This window comes from Denticeps clupeoides, chromosome 2, assembly GCF_900700375.1.
Source record: "Denticeps clupeoides chromosome 2, fDenClu1.1, whole genome shotgun sequence".
NCBI lineage: Eukaryota > Metazoa > Chordata > Actinopteri > Clupeiformes > Denticipitidae > Denticeps > Denticeps clupeoides.
The window spans coordinates 33,158,987-33,181,234 of record NC_041708.1 but is presented as its reverse complement, the minus strand read 5'-3'; the positions used below and the strand labels follow the sequence as shown (position 1 = coordinate 33,181,234).

Sequence of the window (22,248 nt, the reverse complement as noted above, 5' to 3'; positions counted from 1 at the left end):
CTGGTCTTTACCACGCATTTGTCCACGTTTCTATGCCCCTCGCTGAAAACACTTGCAATAGATAATAAACACGCGAAGAAGTTAGCGTTTGCGACCGTTGTTCGCCGCCCCCTCCCCCGAATCGGTCAAGAGAAAACGTTCAGATGCAAAGCTCCCCCCCCCTCAACAGTAGGAACAGGCACCATGAGCATTAAAATTAGTGGGACGTGCAGAAAGCCAATCTGAAGTGCTACACCCACTCCAGAGAAACAGGAGGCTGTATAGTTTCACATTTTATTTAAAAAGACTTGTAAATCTGTGATACAGTGCACCCTTTCAAAAAGGAAAGAAGAATGCCTTTTTTGAAAGACAAAACAGTAACATCAAATAAAAAGAAAAAAAAAAAAAATTCTATGGAAGTCCATCAGCTACTCCCAAACGCATTTGGAAACATTAGAGTTCATCTCTAGTGTGTGACAATTTGGTAGCATGTTCGTCCAAGAATTTGCTGAAGCCCTCCACATCCCTTTGGCCACCTTCGAATTTGACTGGTTTGTGCTTGCTGTTGCTTGGAGCAAAGTATATAGTTGGGAAGCCCTCCACCTTGTAGCTGTCGTGAGGAACATCATTGGCCGTTGCATCCATTTTTGCAATGACCAGGTTCTTCTCGTTCTTGTATTTCTTCCCAAGAGCAACATACTCAGGCTCAAGCTTTTTACAGTGCCCGCACCAAGGAGCATAGAATTCGATGAGGACATCCTTCTTCGTGTCCATGACGATGTCATCAAACGTCTTTCCTACCACAACCTTTACCGGTCCCTTGTTGTTCTTTGGAATTGGCTGCGATTTGACTAGGGGTTTGACTTTGCCTATAGTGAGGAAGAAAAAGTTAGGGCACAGTTCAATCTTTTAAAAAAAAGTTTCACTCACAATTTTGCACTGTTTGGAAATTGAAACAAAATGGCAACATCTTTGTTAAGTTTAATAAGACCCATAATATCCTATAAATGAAAAATATCCATTCAATACAAAAATAATAACAAGCAAACATGGAATTAATTTACCTTTTTTGAAGGCTTTCACAAATTCCCTGAGCACATCAGAGTCAAACTCCTCTGGTTCCATGGCATACTTCTTCCCTCCCTCGCCAAAAATACCAACATTCACTTCTTCACCACTATCACTCAGGCCAAGGCTCTTCAGCTCATCAGAATAGTCCTCCTCATCAGCAATGGCAAACGTGTACTCTGGGAAATCTTTTGCCACTTCCAACACTTTACTCCTCCAGAACTGAGTGGCTGTAGGTGACACACACAGGATATTTTTATATATAAATAAATAATTTTTTGTATTTGCACAAACAAATACAAAATGTATAAATACATTATAATTTTTCTTAGTCTAGCACCCAACAATCTCCGAGCATGCTCTTCACTGACAAGTCTAAGCCTTATCAGGGCTCATAGTTTGTAAACTCTATATTCTATAGAAATCGAACGAGAATTGCTGGTGTCTTCCTATTGTAAGTCGCTTTGGATAAAAGAGTCTGCTAAATAAAGTAAAGTAAATAAATAAATGTCCCAATCATGACAATTCCACTTTGTGAGATTTAACATTAAATAATCTGTTAAGAGATTTACTTAATTTGTCCCATTATGTCATCATAAGGGGAAAAGGTTACCTCCCCTTTCTGATTGTACGCCCAGAGAATTTCCCACCCCTCTCCTAAAAAAAAAAAGTGACTCAAAACAGTCATGGATTCCAAACATGCGAAGCATTGCGGCTGCTCAGTGATTAAAAAAAATAAACGTGTGATAATTTAAGTCTAGTTTAGTCGTGAGACTAATTTAATTTTTTCTGGAAAAATGCAGACACGCCCTCTTGTCTACACAAAACATTGTGGTTGGTGAACAGTGTTGATAATTCCTGTCATCTATAGGCCGCTCTCCTCCTCGTGAAGTGTAAGTGGTTGTTATTGTGAAATTCTGCAGCAAAGCACACAACGAAATGAGTCCTCTGCTTTTAACCACCACCCTTGGTGAGCAGTGGGCGGCCATGACAGGCTGCCTGGGGAGCAGCAGTGGGGGCTTTGCTCGATGGCACCTTGGCGGGTCAGGATTCGAACCAGCAACCTTCTGATTACGGGATCCCTTCCTTAGACGCTAGGGCCACCTTGTGTCACAGAATGACACTTAAAGCCATTAACAGACGCATGCCCCGGAAGATAATGGCTTTGGCTCAAGGAATAAGAGCGAAAACTTCAGAGCTCTTACCAACTCTGTAGTCGAAGCTGAAGTCAACTCCATAATAGACCACAACCAGCGGCCTGTTTGTGTAGCGTTTGGCATCATTGCTCTGTTTCCGGTGTCCTACCAATGGAAGCACGTGTTTTTTGAAGAAGTCTTGCAGTTCTGAGGAAGACGTGGAGTCCTAAGAAAACAGAACAAAATATTAAAACCTAATCTGACAAAAACGCACAGCTTGATTTCTCTTGACGCTGGATAACTCTGTGCCCACAGACATACTTTGATTGTTAATGAATGGGACGCAGGCTCGTGTTTTGAGCGGAACTTCTCAGGCTGGAGCATTACGACAGCACCAGGGGAAGCCTTCAGAAACGTGGCAACTTCAGCACTGAAAGTGTGAAGGAACTTGTAATCGTCACGTAAGGTGTTGCCTGTAGAGACAAAAAAAATACTACTAATAATAATAATAAAAAAAAAAAAAACAAGACAAATCTCACCTTTCCAAAAGTATGCCATAAACACAACAGTATTGTGATACTGGGGAAGGTGAAACCCATTTGTGTTCTCCAGAACTTACAAGCATCTAGATAGACTTCAAGTGCAGCATCTTGTTCATCGGCAAAAACTCCAACAATGACAGAGTCGTCTCCATCTTTTATTAATTCCTGAACCTGTTTGAGAGTCTGGATTTGCTTTGATGGGGGTCCAGCCTGATCACTCATGTAATCAACGATGCCTGGAGAAAAAAAAAAAAAGAGAACATTTTCACGTTTAGAAAAAGTTTGTGACTACAAATAGAGCCACTTAACATTATTAAAAAAAAAAAATCCAAAGACATACCAAATTTCTCTCTTGGTCCATTGTACTCAAAAGCCTTGCCCTTCCTGAAGATCTTCAAGGTTGGATAACCAGACACTTCAAATCTGGAGGCAATATCAGTTTCCACCGTGGCATCAACCTTCGCCAGGAGAATTGGAGGAGTACGAGTGCTGAGCTCCTTAGCAGCGTTCTCGTACTCCGGAGCAAGTCGCTTACAGTGACCACACCTGTCGGGGAACGGACATTTTTTTTTTTTTTTTTTTAAATCCATGATTAAATCCATCCACCACAAGAAAATGAGACAAAGTAATCTGCATTTCATTTATCGCCATGTTTCTGAGCAAAAGCGCTTACCAAGGTGCATAGAACTCAACCAGAATGATGTCAGCACCATTGACCACTTCATCAAAGTTGTCCTTCGTGAGGACCAAGGTGGCCTCTGGTGGCGGCTCCCAGTCTGGCTGAGCAACCTCTTGAACTCTGGCCACGATAGCTGCAGACAGAAGTTCAGCATTTAACTCCCAAACCCCAAGGCCGCGAGCCACTGGCGGTCAAGCGCTCTGGTCGTACCCTGCTCCGTCCGATCGCCATCGTACGCCACCGGCTGCCCCTTCTTCAGGATTTTGATGGTGGGATACCCCGAAACCTCGAAGCGGCTTCCCAGCGAGCTCTCCTTCGTCGCGTCAACTTTGGCGACTGGTACCGGCGGCTCGCCTTCTTGCAGCGTCTTGGCAATCTTCTCGTATTCGGGAGCAAACTGTTTGCAGTGACCGCACCTGCGCAGGTTAAAAAAAAAAAAACAGCAGGTCGCGTGAGAAACGTGCAGCAAGGCCTGGACCGTGGACGTGGCGAGAACCCAACTCACCAGGGAGCGTAGAACTCCACCAGGACCGTGTCCTTGTCTTCCACGAACGTGTCAAAGTTCCTGTCCGTGAGGACCAGCACCCCGTTTTCGTCCTTGACTTCCGTGCCGTCGTCACCTTCGTCATCCTCGTCGTCGGCACCGTCGTCCTCCTCGTCCAGGAGCTCCTCGGCAGAATCTAAACGGAAGGGGTCGCAGAAAACGTCGCACTCGCTGCGTCTTCATTTAGCAGACTTTACACCAGTTGCTGTGCGTGTGCGTGTTTGCGCTCACCGCTCTCGTCACATTTGGCCACCGACGCGAAGTGCGCCACGCCGAGCAGCACGACGACCAGGAGCGCCGTCCCCCTCATGTTCCTCCCGCTCACCGTCCGGATAAAAATAATAATAATGATGATAAATACTGGCGTCGGGATAATACTGCACACGGACACGCTGCTGCGGCTCTGGCGACGTCGCGACGTGCTGGCCGCGGCGCGACGCGAACTTGTCTGACTTGCCGCGTCCTCATTGGTTCGCTGCCCGCCCGCTCCTCCAATCAGGCGTCGCCACTCAAGTCCGAAGCGCGCACGTTCGCGGCCGCCATTGGCCGAGCGGCCCGTTAGTCGAAGCGTCATTGGACGCTGAAATAAAAAAAAAATAATAAAAAAAAAAGTACGCGGAACAGGTACAGGATGTGGATTCTGCCGTAAAACGACACGGTTCGAGGCGATCAGGTCTTGCCAATACATCAAAATTCAAATATGAGTCGGTAGGTTTTGTATAAACTTGTTTTCTTTGGTTTGGCTGCCAGTAGTGAGTGTCCAAATACAAAAAAATGCAAAGGACGCCATGTTTGCGGACATTTCACGTGCAGACAGAAGTTTATTCAGTTCATTAGTGACATGATGTCTCATGCTTTACACAGTCCATTTCACACGAGACCCTGCTGCTGATGGTGCCATCATCATTAAAAGGAGGGTAAATGAAAACCCGTAGTGTTCACCTTTTTGTCCATAAGAGCATTCCAGCAAGGAGGAGGAGGAAAGCACACACAATCCATGCTGCCCAATACCAACACCTCTATTCTTAACATTTCTAAAAACACACAATTCAAATGTCATGCTATTACATTTTAATATTAATGAATACCCCTGACAGACTGGTTTTATTTGATGATCCATAGCTCCAAAATGCCCACATCGATCATTTGGGCACTTGATTTGGCAAATACAAATGTGCTCATTCTTACAGTGGTTTTATTTATGAAAGACTAACCAACTGTTCAATATAAGGTTTCATAATTACAATAAATAATTCTGGAATCATCCATGTCCTTGGGTATCTTCTTGACATGCAGGGATCTGCAATAAATAAATAAATGCGATAATAATAATAATGACAGCAAAAAATTAAGTTACACTTAGATAAGGAGACATTATTTACATGTTACATGTAATGCATTTCCTTGGACTGGGTTTGTACCTGGTCATACATATCAAAGTAAGGTTTACTCTTGTTCACAATCACCCATGATGGCAGAATCCTCCCAGCACAACATGTTCTTACCTCTAAATCTGCGCTGTAGCTTTGTTCAGTGTCAGGCAGGACTGAGCTCTCATACCCTGGTGCTTTACTGGGCAGGGTATGGTGAAGGCTGTCTGATAGGGCACCGAGTCTGAACAAAAGCTCATTTACAAGATCTTCGAATTCCTCCAGGATGAGGTTCTGTTGAGAAATACGATATATATATATAAAACAAGTGATGTATAATAAACCCTGTACGAATAATCATTCATATTTCATAAGAGGATTTGTGTAAAGCAGACGTGTGTCACTTACGTTTCTAAGAGAATTGCTGGAAACCCTTCGCTTCCGTTTGCCCATGATTACAAATACCTTACCTGTAATCCAGGCAGCAACCTCAGAAAAGCTCAGAAGACTTTTTCGTCTTGATGTTCTTTTTGCAATTTTTGCAAAAGATTTTAACAATCCAATTACCTGTACAAATTAAATGTAGTGTACATTAATTTTTTTTTAAAAAGCATTATTTGTTCAGAAATAAGGATTTTTGATAATTATATAGGCCTACATACCACTGCTGTCCAGAAGGTTAGCACAGCAACATTTAAAGAGCCACAGAAAGCTGTGATGGAGGCCCAGTTAAGCTCTGGCCAAGCTTTCGGCTTCCTCACACCCAGACTGTAATTTAGGACGACCTTGAAAGACCTAAAGATGCTGCTGAAGGCATGAGATGAGTGGTGAAAAAGCAGGTTTCCCATTGAGGAGAACGCAATCACGAAAATCAGGCCAGCAACCTGAAATATGAAATATAACAGTTGAAAACCCAACAGCATCCCCAATGGAATGGATGTTATAATATTAACAAATAATAGTATGCAGGCCTGTGATTATTTACCATTGACCAAAAGAATTTGGAGGATACATTCTTAAATGTTGCCACAAAATAAGCCATGGTTTTATTCATTTGAAAAATGAATAAGAATTTCACCAAGGTGAGGAACAAAATGACTCCAAGTAGAGCGGTAGTAAACTGCAAGTAAACACAAAAATTAAACCATTAAACAAAAAAAGTGTGTTTTTACTTATTACAATAGTTAAAAATATCAGTTTGCTCTTTTAAACTAAATTGTCTAAAATATTAGGTTCACATATTACTTCAATTTTCAGTGCATATACTCTGTATTCATTAGAAATTCCAATGCTGTGAAATGTGTATTTTAGTTTCTTTGGCATGAAAAGCATGGTTCCATAAAGATTCCATCAGGATGCTGAACTCCCATACCTGTTCCCACAAAGCGACAAATTCTAAATCAACAAATTTCTTAAAATTCTCCCTCAGCAAGGAGTCGATGGTGTCCACCTTCAGTGTAAAGTTGTACATATAACCCACGTAGTATAGAAGGGTGAGACAGATTATGGTGACCTGTTGAAAGAAACAGTTTGCGGTTGGTCATTTCTGGTCATAATGGGATGAATAATATCTAGATGGATTATCTCACCTCTAACCAATTCCTGATGTCTTTCCAATAAACATTAAATCCCTTCTGACAAACAGAACATATTTGAACATACAGCTGAAGCAGAGTAACGACAAGGAAGAGAAGCTGTTGAGAAAACGACAGAATTAATCTAATTACAAAACCAATTATTGGATGATGAATAGGAAGTTATAATTCTTCTACTTGTAACAGAACTATTTACATCAATCAGATACCATGTGACTTGTGATAAGATAGCTAAGGTCATGTGGCACTTACCTCAGAGGTCATGTTAATGTAGTGAAGGGCACTGATATCGCTGTATAGTCTGGTCGACTCGACAAAGGCAGATGACCACAAGCCTCCAGTGGGCAGCTGCTCCACCAGTATGGAGACTGTGGCGAAAAGGTTGCTGGGTGGATTGTAAAGGGTAAACTGGACAGCCGCTGCCCGAGTGCTTCTCCCAAACCAATGTGCAGAATACAGTTCCCGCAGCCTGACTTCTGCCACAGATCTGAAATAAACACATTTTTCCAGAGAGCACACAGCGTATTGTCAGTTAATATTACTTTTATTACAAGGCAACATTAGAAATACTAGAATGGAAAGGTCAGTAACTGGTTCAAACATGCAGAGTGGATAAAAATCTACTAAAGACACATGGGACAAATGTCTTGTTCTGAACCGATAGTTTAGAGCCTTTGTGGAATTTAATGTGTTATGGCAGACTATAAAATATATTATTTTTATAAAGTATTTAAAAATGCTTCATTCGAACCTTATCCTTCCAATGCCAATGGTTCTCCATATCCCATTATAACATCCATGTTTGCCGCAGAGGTTCTCCTGGCTGAGACCCGCACTCGGATCATGGTGCCTTTCCTGGTTCTGTTCCTGGAAGAAATCAGACTCTATGCTGGCACACATACTGAACAACTTTGGGTTAAAAAGAAAAAAAAGTATTTAAAAGGATCTAAACAGTGCCCTCTTGTGGCAGCTGAGTAAAAAAAAAATTTTTCCATGTATGAATCTACAATTATTTCCACAATAATTTACCTGACCAGGCAAGTTGTTGGAAGCCTCAATTTTTGTAAAAATTGGTTCTCCAATGAGTATGCAAGTTCCCCTGAGGGCATTTGCCTGCAAGAAATGATCAATAATCATCTTAGTGAGGAAACAGTTACAATTAACATAATTGATCCCCTTTTCAAAGCAGAGATTGGCTCACCTTGTTTGCTGTTGAGGAATTACCATGTTCCCAGTAGAGTCCATCCAAAAGAGTCGTAAATGTCCAGTTCCACCAGACCTCAGGGCTTCTGACTGACTGAAAAGGGCTGTTTGGGCCCCTGCGTTTCATCAAATGAAAATACAGACAATACACAGCACAGCACACAAAAATTTCTGGACACATTGTGAGCATCACTCAGATCAAACGCTTACCTTGTAAACTCTGTTCTGATTGCTTTATTAAGATTGAACTTATCTGTTGTTTTTCCACACGTTACAAAGAGTAGAAGAGAAAGCACGACAGCATGTACACCCATATCCCTTCAACGAACAAACACAATTATGTTATAAGTTTTATTAATGTTGACCAAAATTAAATGAATGTAACTGGGTGATGGGATTATTTAGGGAAATGCAAAAGCAAAATTATAATATTGTTTCAGGGATTAAAAAATTACAGGATAGGATATTCCAAACCTTAGAAATCTGTATGCAATATGCTCTTTCCTACGTAGCTTACGAACAGACCTCAGCTGCTCTGCACTGGGCGGACGCACAAGCCGCAAGTAGCGGGCCCTTTGACGGGCTTTTATCACCTGTCAATCACACAGAGCACTGGAAATGACTGGGGTATTGTTTGCAATTTCATATTTTCACCGATGCACCTGGGTTGCCAACTACTGACAACATTTTGGGATTTTCATGTGGTTTTACCTCCTCAAATGATGCATCACTGTCATGGGACAGATTGTGAACGGAGAGGGACTTTTCGCTTTGGCTTGCTACAAGAAACAGCTCCACAGTTCTGCGCTGGTCACAGAAATCCTTCTGGCCTTGATAGCGTGCAGACGTAACTGCTGCAACAATTAGGATCTGCGAGGAAAGTATTTAAGGTGCAAAACATCAGCACACTATATTAGATCAGATAATGCTTCATTTATGCATTCTGTGTAGTGATAAATAGTTTGACGGTACTGAAAAGGTTATTTTTAGGTTTTTAAGTTACCAGAAGTGGATGGAGGATAAATATACTGTAGAGTAAAGAGAAGAACAAGGCGTGAATCCACAGCAGACTCTTGGTGTCACTGAATCTGGCGAGGTAAAATATATGCATTATTTTATCTACATGTAATCTACAGTCTCCCCTCTCTAGCAGAATTTCAACGCATACCCACTTTGTACCAAATGTTCCGGTCAGCACAGCGCAGGTCAGGCACAGAAGGGAACAAAAGGCCCAGGTCATGTAGTGACACCCCCGAGGGAGCCTTGTGATATCGCTCGGCATCGCACAATAGTCTGGCAAATGTCTCCCGTGTGAAAAATCTTCTAAAAAGAACAAATTCAATCAAGACCCGTTACTGATGGTTATCTTTAATGCCAACATTGTCCCACTTGCCTGCAGAGCATCTGCTTTGAAGGTTTGGTTGGCCTTCGTTGTTCTGCTCTATGTCTATCTCTACATAATCTGTATCCCCCCATGTCTCACTCCGGCTTGGAGTCCTGCTGTGGCGCACCTGACAGTCCACACGGCATTCCGAAAAGAATAAAAAAATCTGTTTTGTCCATGGTGTTCGTGACTACGTTTTTTTTTATTTCGAATCTGAGGTGACAGGTTTTACCTCGCAGTTTTTCCTCTGTGCATCATCATGGAACACCAGCTGATGGTTGCATGGCAGGTAGGGTTTACAAAAGCAGCCACCAGAGAGTAGTGCATGGTGGTTAGCTATGAGGGCAGATCACCAGTCTTTCATTAGAAAACCACCCACGTGCATATTTTTAGAGGCAAAAGGAAGTTAATAGATAAAAATAGATCAAAACATATACCTTTGGGTGCCAAGATTTGAGGCACACAAAGCACCTGATGATCCCCCTGGTTTTTCTCTTTATTTAACTTCAAGACAAGTTTATAAAAGGGTTTATAAAAAAACAACATTCAAATACATAAGGTTCAAATTTACTGGCTTTACATATGTGCGTCAAACAAAATGTAAAAGTTCAAAAGTGAGTGGAGAAACTGATTTGTGGGCAATTTTGCTGCTTGGATTGCAAATGAGATGAAATAAAAGTGATTGTTTGGGAATTGAACTCGTGACCATCCGGTTACGAGTCCACTTCCTTACCCGCTAGGCCCCCACTGCCCGGATGAATATAAATTGCTTAATAATTATTATCATCTTTATTCCACCATGTTCCACCGTGTGCAGAATACAAGCATCACTGAATTGAAATGAAGACACAACCTTCAGTCACAGTTTCCCAGAAGTATAGGCTGTTTTTTGTCTGTGATTCACCAATTGTGGACCTGAGCTACCAAACCTCAGAGCTGCCCCATCCCTCACTATCTTAAAAAATCTCGTCATAAAGCACCTACTCGTCATAAAGCACCTACTCTCCTTAAGCACCTACTCTCCTTACTGTCTCATACTTTTTACCCTCACTCTATTTATTTATCTCTGGCTACACAATTCAAATTGCGCAGCATTAAATCTTTGGATTAAGGTGCCTACGAAATGAATGAAAAGAAATCCAACATGACATAACATTTTTAAACACAATTTTGTCCACCTATCTGTATGTTGAACAATTATATTTGATTGTGTTCTCCTCAAGGTTACCTGGCAAAAGTAGAACAGCAGGAATAACAGCATCTCCACAGGCAACAGAGAAAGCGTACTGAGGACCCCCATAGCCAACGACTGCATGGAGGCATCAATCAGTCCAAGCTCGACGGAGTGCTGCAGAGACAGACCGCAACATATATACATATATATAAAAAAAAAAAAACAGTCTCGGGTCATCTCTACTAAATAAAACCACAACGGCTCCTATACCTGGTCATTCAGCAAGTGGGTGAGCACTGCGTTCACACCCATGTACCCGTGGAGCAGCAGCAGACAGACAGTCAGCCGCTGGACGCGAGTGAGGACACCGTCTGGCGGGCCGCTGTATACTGATAGCCACGGGTGGTGGTCCTCCAGATACTCAGTCATCTTCATATACAGCAGCTACAACCCAGCATCCATACAAGGGAACATGCAGACACAGGACGTTTTGGAAATGGAAAGCCCATTGGACATTCCTCTCGAACAGGAATTTGAAATTTTGAATTTGATTACGAGACCAATATACTCACCACTCCAGGAAATTGAACTATATATATATATAGTTCAATTATATATATATATATATATATATATATTAGAAGGATTGCATTCATATTGGCCTTTACCTTTCTGAAACCCAGACCAGATTTACAAGGCACAAGCTTCCTTTCCACTTTCCCATCATCCTCGTCCACAGCCAGCCAGCATTGTGCCAGGAAGAACCAGCTGCTGCCTCTCACCAGGTCCTTCACCAGCACGTGGCTAAGGTACCAGCTGGGACATGGGCCACCATTGTCATGCCAGAGATGCACCTTCCAGATGGGTCCCAGGCTCACTGGTGTGCTGGGAGTGGTAAGAAAATCTCATCTAATCTAATCTTATGTACAGACTTCAATTTTCGGTCTTTTGCATAAAAAGTAACTATATGCAGCACGGTACCTCAGGACGAACGTGGACCTGGAGTTTCTTGTGAAGAGTTTACCTGCTGGGAAGCTGAGCTCCCTAGTCTCAGACACCCCGTCATCTCCATAGAGAACAATGTAAACCTGTGACAAATGAAGTGAGTTGGAGCCACTCGATCTTCACTCCTGTGAGCATCTGACGAAGCCATGATTTGCATACCTACAGGGGCGAGTAAAGTACCTTTGCTGACATGTCAGCTGCAGATCGGAGGCCTGTGTCGACCGTGATGGAGTAACACTGTTGGTCTGCTGGATTGTTATCTGGCAGTAGGTAGAAGGCCTTCCTCCTCTGAGACCCAACATCAGCCCTCTTACAGACAATCATCAGAACGGCATAGACAGCCAGGGAGAGGGCCATCACATAGTACACCATAACACTCTTGTAGTGGCTACAGAGAGAATTCGTTACTACACGGCCACCAATTCAGAACAGGAATTCGAACGAGGATGTGATTAAATACCTAATATACTGGGAAACATCAGCAATCTCACACTGGCTATTAACCTCTTGGTAAGTCGCTGTAACGGTATTGAGATGGCTGCAGCTGAAAGAATGATGAGTGAATAATAGAACATTATTTATCAGACATAATGTACGTTTTATACCTACTAAGGAGACGTCTGGCTTTAAAAAGAACACAGAAGAAGGGTCTGTCAACATAATATATGGAGGCAACCCAGTCTTATGTGATACCTGCAGTTTATGTGGAAGGAAGAAAGTCCAGGTACAGGTGTGCAACCATCAGGCGTCCACTCCCTCACACCTTCCCAGGATAGACACTGACTGAGCTCCACGTTTAGTGTGTAGTTCACAGCCGGGCTGATGTATTTATTCCTCAGATTTCTGTTGTAGTCTGCATTCAGGAGCATGAAGTAACCGGCACCGGCATCTGCACAATTTCCAGAAAAAAAATCCCATTCCCATCAATATATATAGAAAAATGTCACATCTGATTAATCACAATTGTATTAATATTAAAAAAAAAAAAAATACCCTTCAGATGTGACAGGGGTGGTATGAAGATGCTGACAGTGTTCCCTTCCCATTGATGGATTCTCTTAATGCTGTACGAGGTGGGACTAGGCTGCTCAAACATTCTGTGGTGAGAAACACAACCTTTCCATTAGTGCAATGGAACCTTTACAACTGGGGCAATAGTACGGAAAGAGTCTTCACACCTGAAAAGCAGCATAACAGGAAAGGCCTTGCTTCCTGGCGGTGTGAACGCCACTGTGATTCGGAGCGCCTGCTGATGGTGCTCGGAAGTGATGTTGAACCGGTGTAAATTTAGCCGGCTGCGCAACAGTGTGAATTCTGAAACACCGCTCGTCTGTTCAGAAACATTATTACATTATTTATTATTGATATTAATTGTCGTCCTTTTCATAATTCATCATTCACAATTCAAGGGCTATATCCCCCTAGATCTTAGCTAACAATGAGCTAAATGAACTTGCTTTAGTATTTTCAATAATTGATTTTCTAATAACTGGAGTAAAACATAAAAAGGACATATTCGAAAATCAAAACGTCTGAATTTCCTTATTTACAAGTTTATAAATCTCTTTTTAAGACAAATGAAGAGGATGTGTGTGTGTGTACATGAAAAGTGAAAAGTGAAAGTGAAGTGATTGTCATTGTGATACACAGCACATTACACGGTGACACAACGACATGTGTCTTCTGCTTTTAACCATCACCCTGAGTGAGCAGTGGGCAGCCATGACAGGCGCCCGGGGAGCAGTGTGTGGGGACGGTGCTTTGCTCAGTGGCACCTTGGCGGATCGGGATTCAACCTTCCGCTTCCTTAACTGCTAGGCCACCACTGCGGTGTGTGTGTATATATACATTACCTTGGCCGATCTTGCCTTTGTATATACACATATATCAGTGATACAGTATATTTTCCTGAATCTCATTATAATTATTCAATGTTTCATATATATTACTGAGGATTTCTACTTTTAAAAAGCTTTTTAAAACCTTTTTATAAATGAAAATTACGACCATTTTCACAATTACAATGGTGAAATGCAGAATGATCCTGCGTGTTCTGGTGTTTCATTATAAGTGTAAAAGTGATATATAAGGCAATATATAGTGTGTGTGTGTGTGTGTGTGTGTGTGTGTGTGTGTGTGTGTGTGTGTGTGTGTATATATATATATATATATATATATAGTTTGTATTGAGTGTGTGCTGAGATGGAAGGATCCAAAAGGTTGAAAGCTGCTGACCTAAACTATGTTGAAATGAATCACTGAAATAATAAATGACTTACATCGTTTCGTATGCTTTTCTGGAAGTCAACATACATCGGTGTGGCCAGGGCTTGAACTTTAATCTCTTCCCGGGTCATGCAGTCGTACAGTTTCATGTCAGCAACATCCCCATTCAGCTGCAGGTGAAATGGTCCTGTTACATGGCTTGATGGAAATGGTTTGAACGTTTCTGCACAATCACTAAATAAATCTCACCATGCCTCCCCAGATGTGCAGCTTCTTTTTGAAGTGTCTGAATTGAGCGATGATGCACAGGTCATTGCTCTGTCTGTGGCTGATGTATGGTTCCAGTCCACGAGGGACCTGGATATTAGTCGACCCCACGCTGTGAACAGTGTTCTGGAATTTTCTGTACCTCAGCGTCTTCAGCGCCATCAGGCTGGTGCTGACACTGTGGTGTGATGTGTTGCTGAGCAGGACATATTTCTACATTCCCGAAAAAAGGAATAATCTCTGAGGCACACACATACACACATGTCCCGAACATCTGTGTATTCCACAGAGAGCGTATTTAGTGATGAATATGACGTGTGTGGCTCTTACCAGCAGTAGATCAGTGGCAGTGTGAAGGCTGTCAAAGGCAAGACCGACCCCCTCCTCTGAGAACCTGACGGAGGCTTCCAGGGTGTGAGAGAGCGTGGCAACCAGCATGTTCACTACGCCTTCATTCAGAGTGTGACTTGCTATAGAGCTGGGATCATCAAACAGGCCGGATAGGTTCTTAATGTGGTCAGAGACCAGTTTCGCGCTGCGTGGTGTTACCTGACAGAACATGAGAAGAAGTCCATTGTTATTGTATTCTCAAGTAGACCTGTGGACATTCTGGATCAGGGGGATTTATTGCTTACTTGGTCTGTAAATGTCATGAGCTCCTTCAGCACGTAGATGTCCTCAGTCAACGGCCACTGTTAGACATGGAATACTTGTTTTTCTAATTGTGCCATTTGACTTTTAAATGCTTGTTTTCCACCTAGGGCATGGGACTTGAGTCCTAATGTAATGTAAGGTGTAAAAGAGGATAAAAACTAAAAAATAAACTCTTGGTACCTGCCGACCAAGTGGCTGCTGGCAGGCCGCTGAGATGAGAGCGCTGCGGGCGTCCACCAGCAGCGTCTCAGGGAGACTCCAGTTCCGACTTACGCGACTGAGCGCGCTGGTGAGAATGGCGATGAAGTTGTGGACGTCCCTGCTGCTTCCCACTTGAACAAGTTTTTTGAGGTTTTTCACACCGTACGTTAATCTGTGTTGAACAAATGGATCCATGTCAGGATGGTTTACAAAAATGAGATCGACGGCAGACCTTTTTAGATATCTTACAGCTCCTCGTCTGGGTTTTTGGATGAGGATTCGTTCATTCGGACACTTGGCAGGACTTCAACAGTAGCGCTGCACGATTTGGACCATGTTCCAAATCTATTCTTTATTAACGTGTAGACAGTAACTGCAAGAGACGCAGTGAAAGTAACTCAGTTATCACGGTCATCTATTCAGATGAACCGTGCGAATAGCATTCAGCCAAACATGCTACCTTTAAAGTGTGCTTCCGGATCTCCAGCTGGAAGACGGAAGTAATGCTGGAAGTCCGTGCCCTCATACAGAACCCTGGGTGGGTCGTCACCAACACTGTAGCTGTACTCATACAGATAATCCTGCAGTGGGAAAAGGAACGTTTACACCTTTAAACAAGGGTACAAATCTCCAGATTTTGTTCTAACGCTACTCCATAAAACACTTCCATTTCAGCTCAGTAAACTGGTGCATATGTATTTTTCATGCTTTTTGGTGCGTTTTTGAATGATTTATTTTTGCACAAAGAGATAAATAAAAACACACCTCTTTCCCAGAAGCACAGAAAACGCTGAAATCTGTGTGGATCTCGAAGCCTTTGCTTGGCTGGATCTGGCATCTAATTCCCCGAGGAGCTTCGCGCGAGGTGAAGAACAGCTGTGATTTCCCCAACACGGTCTGCCGTGAACCTGACAGTCAGGGAAGAGGGAGCGCGTTCGAACTCACCGGAGAAACATCCACAATTCCTCATGCCTAGCATCTCTGCAGCTGAAACACCCATTGTTCTTTTTCTCATTCCTTTCTTCCCCCTTCTTGCACATGCAGCTGGTGTTTACCTGCAGTCACTTCCAGCATGTAAAGACTCTTTGGCTGTAGCATGTAAGGTTTAAATGAAATGGTGGATGAAGATATCCCTGCATGGAGAGATAATACGTTACGTATGTATAATATGTATGCATTTGTGTCACAGTATCATTCCTATTCCTATTCAAAAAATATTTCAGACAAATCTTACACTTACACACACACATGCGTACACATTGCACAAAACAATACAAAAATTCGAATTTTTCCTTTGTCTAGCACTTAACAATGTCCGAGCATGCTCTTTGCTGACAAGTTAGGCCTTATCAGGGCTCTTGAAACTCAAAATTCTATATAGATCGAACGAGAATTGCTGGTGTCTTCCTCTTGTAAGTCGCTTTGGATAAAAGTGTCTGCTAAATAAAGTAAAGTAAAGTAAAGTATCATATCCATTGTATTATTATTACCAGTTTGGGTGTAAGACTCAAACACCACAGCGTCAGTGAGCTCTCTGTCCAGGTCCAGCAGGGTTCGCTCTGCGGCCACCACAGCAGGGTGTCTGAGGTCAAGTAAGTCACTCTCATCAGGAGGGTTTGAGGAGAATACAGAATCCCCCATCTCCCTGGGCCAATCTGAAACACATTCACAGCGTATGAACTGTAGGTGGCGATGTAACCTCACAGACAAATGCATCATTTTAACAAAGGCTTTGCATCTACCTGTTGGTCTGACACCAGCATCAGCTTCTTCAATTCCAATAAAAGGAAAATCATAATCTGAAATGTCCATATTTTAAGAACAGTCACAGGTCAGTGATTTACACTAATACAAAACACACATTTTATTTTCAAAATCAAAATTTTCCGCATTTAAACCCCCTCTGTCATCACAGAAATGATGAGATAATAATACATAAGTGAAACAGAAATAAATCACTGTACACACCTTCCTGAGGACTGACATCTCCACCTTCGAAGGTTGTAGGGAAATCGGCGTAGCCAACATGTGCAGAGTGTGTGACGCGTCCTCCTTCAGAGGTCACAGCAAACCTGGGGCCACGTGACAGTGACTCTTCGTCACCTAAGCGCACCGGCCACCATTAATTAGAGTGCATCAGTGTAGTGTCACCATAATTCTACTCTACAGTCAGAATCCAGCATTTTTTACTGCTATTGGATGTTTGTTGTATTACCAGAATTCATGCGGGTGCTGTCCACATGCTTCTCTCTGACCGAACCCATCAGAGGGAAGGAAGCGTCCGGAGGTCCCGCTGCAGAGGTGGCTGTGTGTGGTGTGCTCGTGCTAGATGTGCTCTCCTCAGTTCGAGCGGTGGGCTGAGGTTGGGAGTCGCTGGACTGTGCAGAGTCAGGTGGATCAGGAGCAGAAGAACTGTGTCTGCTGAGGACTCTAGAGGGGCCGCTCATGTCTACAGTGCTACAGAAAGGGACTGGGGACAAAGAGGAAAGGAAAAAAGAAACGTGGAATTTAATTAGAGGACCCCGTTAATGTCCGCACGGAGGCGGTGCTCAAGCCAAAATGTGTCTCACCCCGAAAATTGGCTTTGCCCGAAGCATTCACTACGTAGAGCTTCCAGGAGTAGAGGACAGGACCTGGAGCTGACGTGCTGCAGTCCTCACAGAGTGAAATGACGGTAAACTGCTCGTTCCAATTCACCGCGTTACCCCAGCATCCATCACAGTAGACCTGCACCTCACTGAGATGAGGACGGCAGGCAATAGGTAAGACAGAAATGAGAAGAATTACACCATGCAAAAACATCTAGGGAGTGCTTTACCGAAGAGAAGCTGGTGTGATGGTGATGAAGGTCTCAGACGAAGAGGATCGGTTGCCGCTTTTTACAGTCAGGGTGAACTTGAACTGATCGAATCCTGGATGCAGAACGCTGGCCGGAAATAGGATTCTTGACTGTGATGTCTGGACAGCCTCGACAAAACACGGCCCTTTAACTCTGCTGACGGGTCTGCAGTGCCAGTTGTAGCTGATAATATAAATTGATATTGATAGCGATAGGAATTCATTTACAACAATGGATGATAATGTGATTTAACCGTACATCTGCACCTTAGTGAATCGTCCGGGTAGTCCGGGTCATGTGATCGTTCCCCATTCAGAGCAATCACAGCGGTGTTGTGCCTGTTGATGAAGACATTTGTTGCTCCATTTATGACACTGACTGGGTCCTGAGGAACCACCTCAACCTCAACAGTGTAATTACTGTACACAACACTGCCAAGCACCCGAACCTGAACAAAATAATGTAATAAACGTAACATTAACGAACAACGTGCATGTTAAAACCATTCAGAATCGGTTCTGTGATCTGGAGCCCGTTACCCTGGCGATAGCCGTGTAAATGCCATAATGAAGGAAGAACTTTGGCAGCTCGATGTTTTGCCTGTGCGTCTCGACAGCTGGGAGCAGAACCTTCTTGCCTCTGGGATCACGGAGCTGCCAGCTGTAGAGCAGACCCTGGGACGTGTTGCAGTCGATGTCCGCCTCGTAAGTCACACCCAGGGACACGGCCTGTGAGCGATGCACCTGGTGGAGGAGACCACCGGAGGTTCCCGTTATCGCTGCATTCAGCCTCACAGGCCCGCTGTGTGGGACGCACGCTCCATACTTCCGTACCTGGATTTTCTTCGGGCCCATGTTTTTCACCGGAGGAGGCTGACATGGCTCATGGACAACAAAAATCCTGCCCCTCAGGAAAGCAGAGCTGACTAGGTTAAACACGGTAACTTCAACGGCAAATTCGCCCTCCCTACAAACGGCAGGAAAGTCGTTCGTCGATGTCAAGTGACCATGGGATCACGAGGAGCACTACGGAAACGAAAGAAAACGTGATCCTACCTGCCATAGACATGTTGTGTGCCACTGCGGCCAAGTTCTACAGTCTCGTCGCCGAAGCTCCACAGGTAAGTGGCGTTAGTCCCTGCGTCGAGCCGGCAGTGGAAGTCCACGCTGGTGTTGATCAGCACCGAGGGTCTGAACTGAAGTCTGTTTAGGTGGACTGGCCGCTGAACGACCACGAAGAAGACTTCAGAGGAGATGGACCTCCCTTCGCTGAAAGCAGTCACTGTGACACGGTACCTAAAAAAGAAGCATTTAAGGCCTGAGCAAAAATACCTACACACACACAATACTTATGCATAAATTACACACCAAAAGGTGTTTACGGAATGCTGAACACCTGTTGGGAACAGAGTATTTCTTTGTGATGGTTCTCAAGCTGGTCTTTATGGCTGGCCCATCCCCAAAATGCCACAGGAAGTGTAGAAGGTCAGGCTCCTCGGTGACAGCTCGGAAAGTTATGTCGGTCCCTGTGCCGCACACCTGTTTATCGCTGTAGATCTTGACAGCTAAATTAAAGGGGAGGAGCGGTGAGCGGCTGAATGAAATCAGTCAAGGTTAATTTGACTTGGCGGGTCGCGCGGAAAGACAACTGTGTTTTGGCAACTGTGTTCCGAGGCGACACTAAAGCATTAAAAAAAGAAAACATTATAAATTCTTCAGCACAGCGTAAAATACTGTTGCCAGGACCGCATTAAGAAACATAAATGCATTAAGAAACGTAAAATATTAAATGGTAATTGTGTAATTGTCATAATCCTTGTGTACTATAGTCTACTGCAATCCATACATTTCTAAAACAAAACATTTACACTTAGTGTGTTTAAAACTGTTTTAATATTTATTAACTGTCATATCATAATCTTTAAATTGAGTTAATTTCGGAACTGAATGGGATTAAGAATGTGCAGCAGTAACCCCACTGAATACAGACCATTTTGCTGGCGAGGAAACACAGTCTGCCTCCTGCCAAAGGGAAACCGGACCTGGATCCGTGGTGGAAAACTGCACAGTTTCACCTCTTGGCCAATCAGACACACGCTGTGTAGCCAAGGAACCTCGGCATGACCTTTCGAGGTACGTGCACTTGTGTTGCTGAACAGAGAACAGAAATACGAACCCAAGTTAACACGGGTGTACGAACATTACACATGTAAGTAACACTACGAAAGTCTTCCGGCCCATACTGGTATACATATGCAGTGTCCTTATGTGTTCATGTGCCATTAAAAGCCATATGTGAAACTGGCCTTGCCTATTGTGAATCCTTTCATACAGCGTGCAGGGAAATTTACTACATGCCCCAGGTCTCATAAACAAAATACTCGAATTACCAGCTAATACCAGTGAGCATAATTGACCAGTCATGCCGGTAAAATCTTACTTGGTGCTCTGGCGAGCATTCACTCAGCACTCTCTCAAGTAGAAGTACTGCTAGAGTCTGTCTGGGAGGATCTCGCAGAACCATCTCAACCATCTCAAAATGAACGCCAGGAACTCTTTTGTTATTTTTCAAAAGTTTCAACGAGGCCCAGCATTTCCAGATACGAATCATATTCGTATCATATCACATTACACAACAGTCTGAGAGTATATAACAGTATATGTGTACTTACCCTAATTTTACAGCTATTGTGCGGCCATTTGGTACATTCTAAAAGAAATATACACATTTAAAATTTCTTCTGGTTAAATTAATTAGTTTGCAATAACAGTGCACATTATTTCAAGAACCAGAACATCCTATAACACAGTCATAGGTGAGGAAATGCATTTACAATTCAGGGGCAGTGGCAGCCATGTGGAAAATGAATTAAAGTAAATGTAAATTGTGTACCTTCATTGAAAGATTAATCCCAACGTCTGTGACGATCAGGTGACAGTGTGAGGGGGGGTTGTGATATTTTGTAATATCGATACAAATACAACCTGAAATGTTGGAGAGGTATGACAAAAGACGCATAAAGTTTTCTGTATTATTTCAGTTCTTTATCTTATTTGCCCTTCATTTTCTCAAATTCTGATTCTATATTAACTTGATTAAGTGTCAATAAAACTTTCAGCAAAGGGATTACATGGCCAATTACCTTTGATCTCTCTTGTAAGGATCCTGCATTCACCACCAGACGCTGAAGGCTTTCTCCACAGAGAGATGGACTCATCGTGGGCTTTGAAGTTTCCTCTTAATGTCTCATCCTCGTTGAAAAAGCAGCATAAAGTGACATTATCTGCATCCATGATTTCTTCATTTTTGTGCCCATGAAAGGCACCCTCATTGACAAACACAGCGTCCAATAGAACCGTCCTCAGAGAGACAGCAAAGCAGATTGACGTTTTATCTTCGATAATCTGAGGATTGTTTCTTGCGGTTTGATTGGAGGGTCCAACATTGTCCTCCCTCACCATCGCACTTTGGCTAGCAGTTATGCGGCTGGAATTGGCTCCACAGCTCCAAATATAAGTCAGGCTGTCCACTGGACAGATAAAAGATTGCAGCAGCATGAAAAAAGCAGCCTGAGGACTCAGTGGGAGTCTGGATACGGAGCCTTGTACCAGCAGCATGGTCTGAATGGACAACCTGCAGACGGGGTCAAAAGCCGTAATGGCCGTGGTATGGCCGCCAGCGTCTAGGTGAGAGAGTGACGGGCCCTCTGTCGACCGGTTCACAACACTCCCGTTGCCCTCGGAGACAGTCCACATCAAAGCAAAGCCCGAAAGGTCGGTGCTGCTTGTTACACTATAGGTTACAGTCTCACAGGAAGGTATCACCTGTCTCCACGGCAACGCCGGCCTCAGGACATGAACGGGTTCAAACACCCGGAGAGGGAGGGGCAGTGTAGCTGAAAGCGTCCGCATACTGGCAGAGTAAACGGACACAGAAGACACAATCATGGTGGTAGTAGCCTAACGGGTAACACACTCGCCTGTGAACCAGAAGACCCAGGTTCAAATCCCGCTTACTACCATTGTGTCCCTGAGCAAGACAGTTAACCCTAAGCGTCTCCAGGGGGGACTGTCCCTGTAACTACTGATCGTAAGTCGCTCTGGATGAGGATAAGGGCGTCTGATAAATGCTGTAAATGTAAATGTAAATGAAAAGTGTGTCTGGAGATCTCCCAACCACCAACGGACCATGGAAGAGGCGGAGTCTCTGCAGGCAGCCGCGAAGGTCGGACGCGTGAAGAAGCTGCAGTGGGTGATGCCAGGCTGCAGTGTGGCGTTGGAGAACACTTACAGCCGCAGAGACGCCATCTGACCTCGCTCTCAAACGCCTGTAGGAAAAAAAAAATAAAGGTCACACACAAGACTAATTCATCTTTTTAAAAC

General features: G+C 43.5%; 2 protein-coding genes across 5 annotated transcripts; both read right to left on the bottom strand.

The window, feature by feature from the left end:
* Positions 1-259: 259 nt before the first annotated feature.
* On the bottom strand, positions 260-4,395 carry pdia4 (protein disulfide isomerase family A, member 4). Its single transcript, XM_028961855.1, has 10 exons — positions 4,180-4,395; positions 3,910-4,084; positions 3,615-3,820; positions 3,399-3,537; positions 3,066-3,271; positions 2,803-2,961; positions 2,505-2,656; positions 2,253-2,409; positions 1,044-1,277; positions 260-848 (listed from the first exon to the last, which is right to left on the bottom strand). The coding sequence occupies exons 1-10, from the start codon at positions 4,256-4,258 to the stop codon at positions 433-435; spliced, it is 1,923 nt and encodes a 640-aa protein (XP_028817688.1). The 5' UTR covers positions 4,259-4,395; the 3' UTR covers positions 260-432.
* Positions 4,396-5,465: 1,070 nt separating this feature from the next.
* On the bottom strand, positions 5,466-20,796 carry pkd1l1 (polycystin 1 like 1, transient receptor potential channel interacting). Of its 4 annotated transcripts, none has more exons than XM_028967933.1 (49): positions 20,759-20,796; positions 20,538-20,575; positions 19,856-20,016; positions 19,262-19,430; positions 18,922-19,161; positions 18,700-18,832; positions 18,406-18,609; positions 18,133-18,314; positions 17,846-18,049; positions 17,598-17,764; positions 17,243-17,497; positions 16,996-17,130; positions 16,770-16,826; positions 16,518-16,682; positions 16,083-16,160; positions 15,793-15,935; positions 15,488-15,608; positions 15,277-15,400; positions 15,007-15,199; positions 14,808-14,864; positions 14,503-14,721; positions 14,155-14,385; positions 13,959-14,075; positions 12,858-13,009; positions 12,673-12,776; positions 12,373-12,568; positions 12,140-12,223; positions 11,860-12,067; positions 11,656-11,762; positions 11,343-11,559; positions 10,945-11,118; positions 10,729-10,848; positions 9,938-10,004; positions 9,733-9,836; positions 9,510-9,627; positions 9,289-9,439; positions 9,120-9,204; positions 8,828-8,986; positions 8,591-8,709; positions 8,327-8,434; positions 8,115-8,232; positions 7,943-8,026; positions 7,665-7,780; positions 7,166-7,400; positions 6,908-7,012; positions 6,691-6,831; positions 6,304-6,438; positions 5,981-6,202; positions 5,466-5,885 (listed from the first exon to the last, which is right to left on the bottom strand). In XM_028967933.1, the coding sequence occupies exons 1-49, from the start codon at positions 20,762-20,764 to the stop codon at positions 5,676-5,678; spliced, it is 7,038 nt and encodes a 2,345-aa protein (XP_028823766.1). In that variant the 5' UTR covers positions 20,765-20,796; the 3' UTR covers positions 5,466-5,675. The 4 variants fall into 4 exon arrangements, with proteins under 4 accessions (XP_028823766.1, XP_028823767.1, XP_028823764.1 ...); XM_028967934.1 differs by having other exon boundaries at positions 9,289-9,436; XM_028967931.1 differs by having other exon boundaries at positions 9,510-9,649; positions 9,734-9,836.
* Between the last annotated feature and the right edge of the window lie 1,452 nt (positions 20,797-22,248).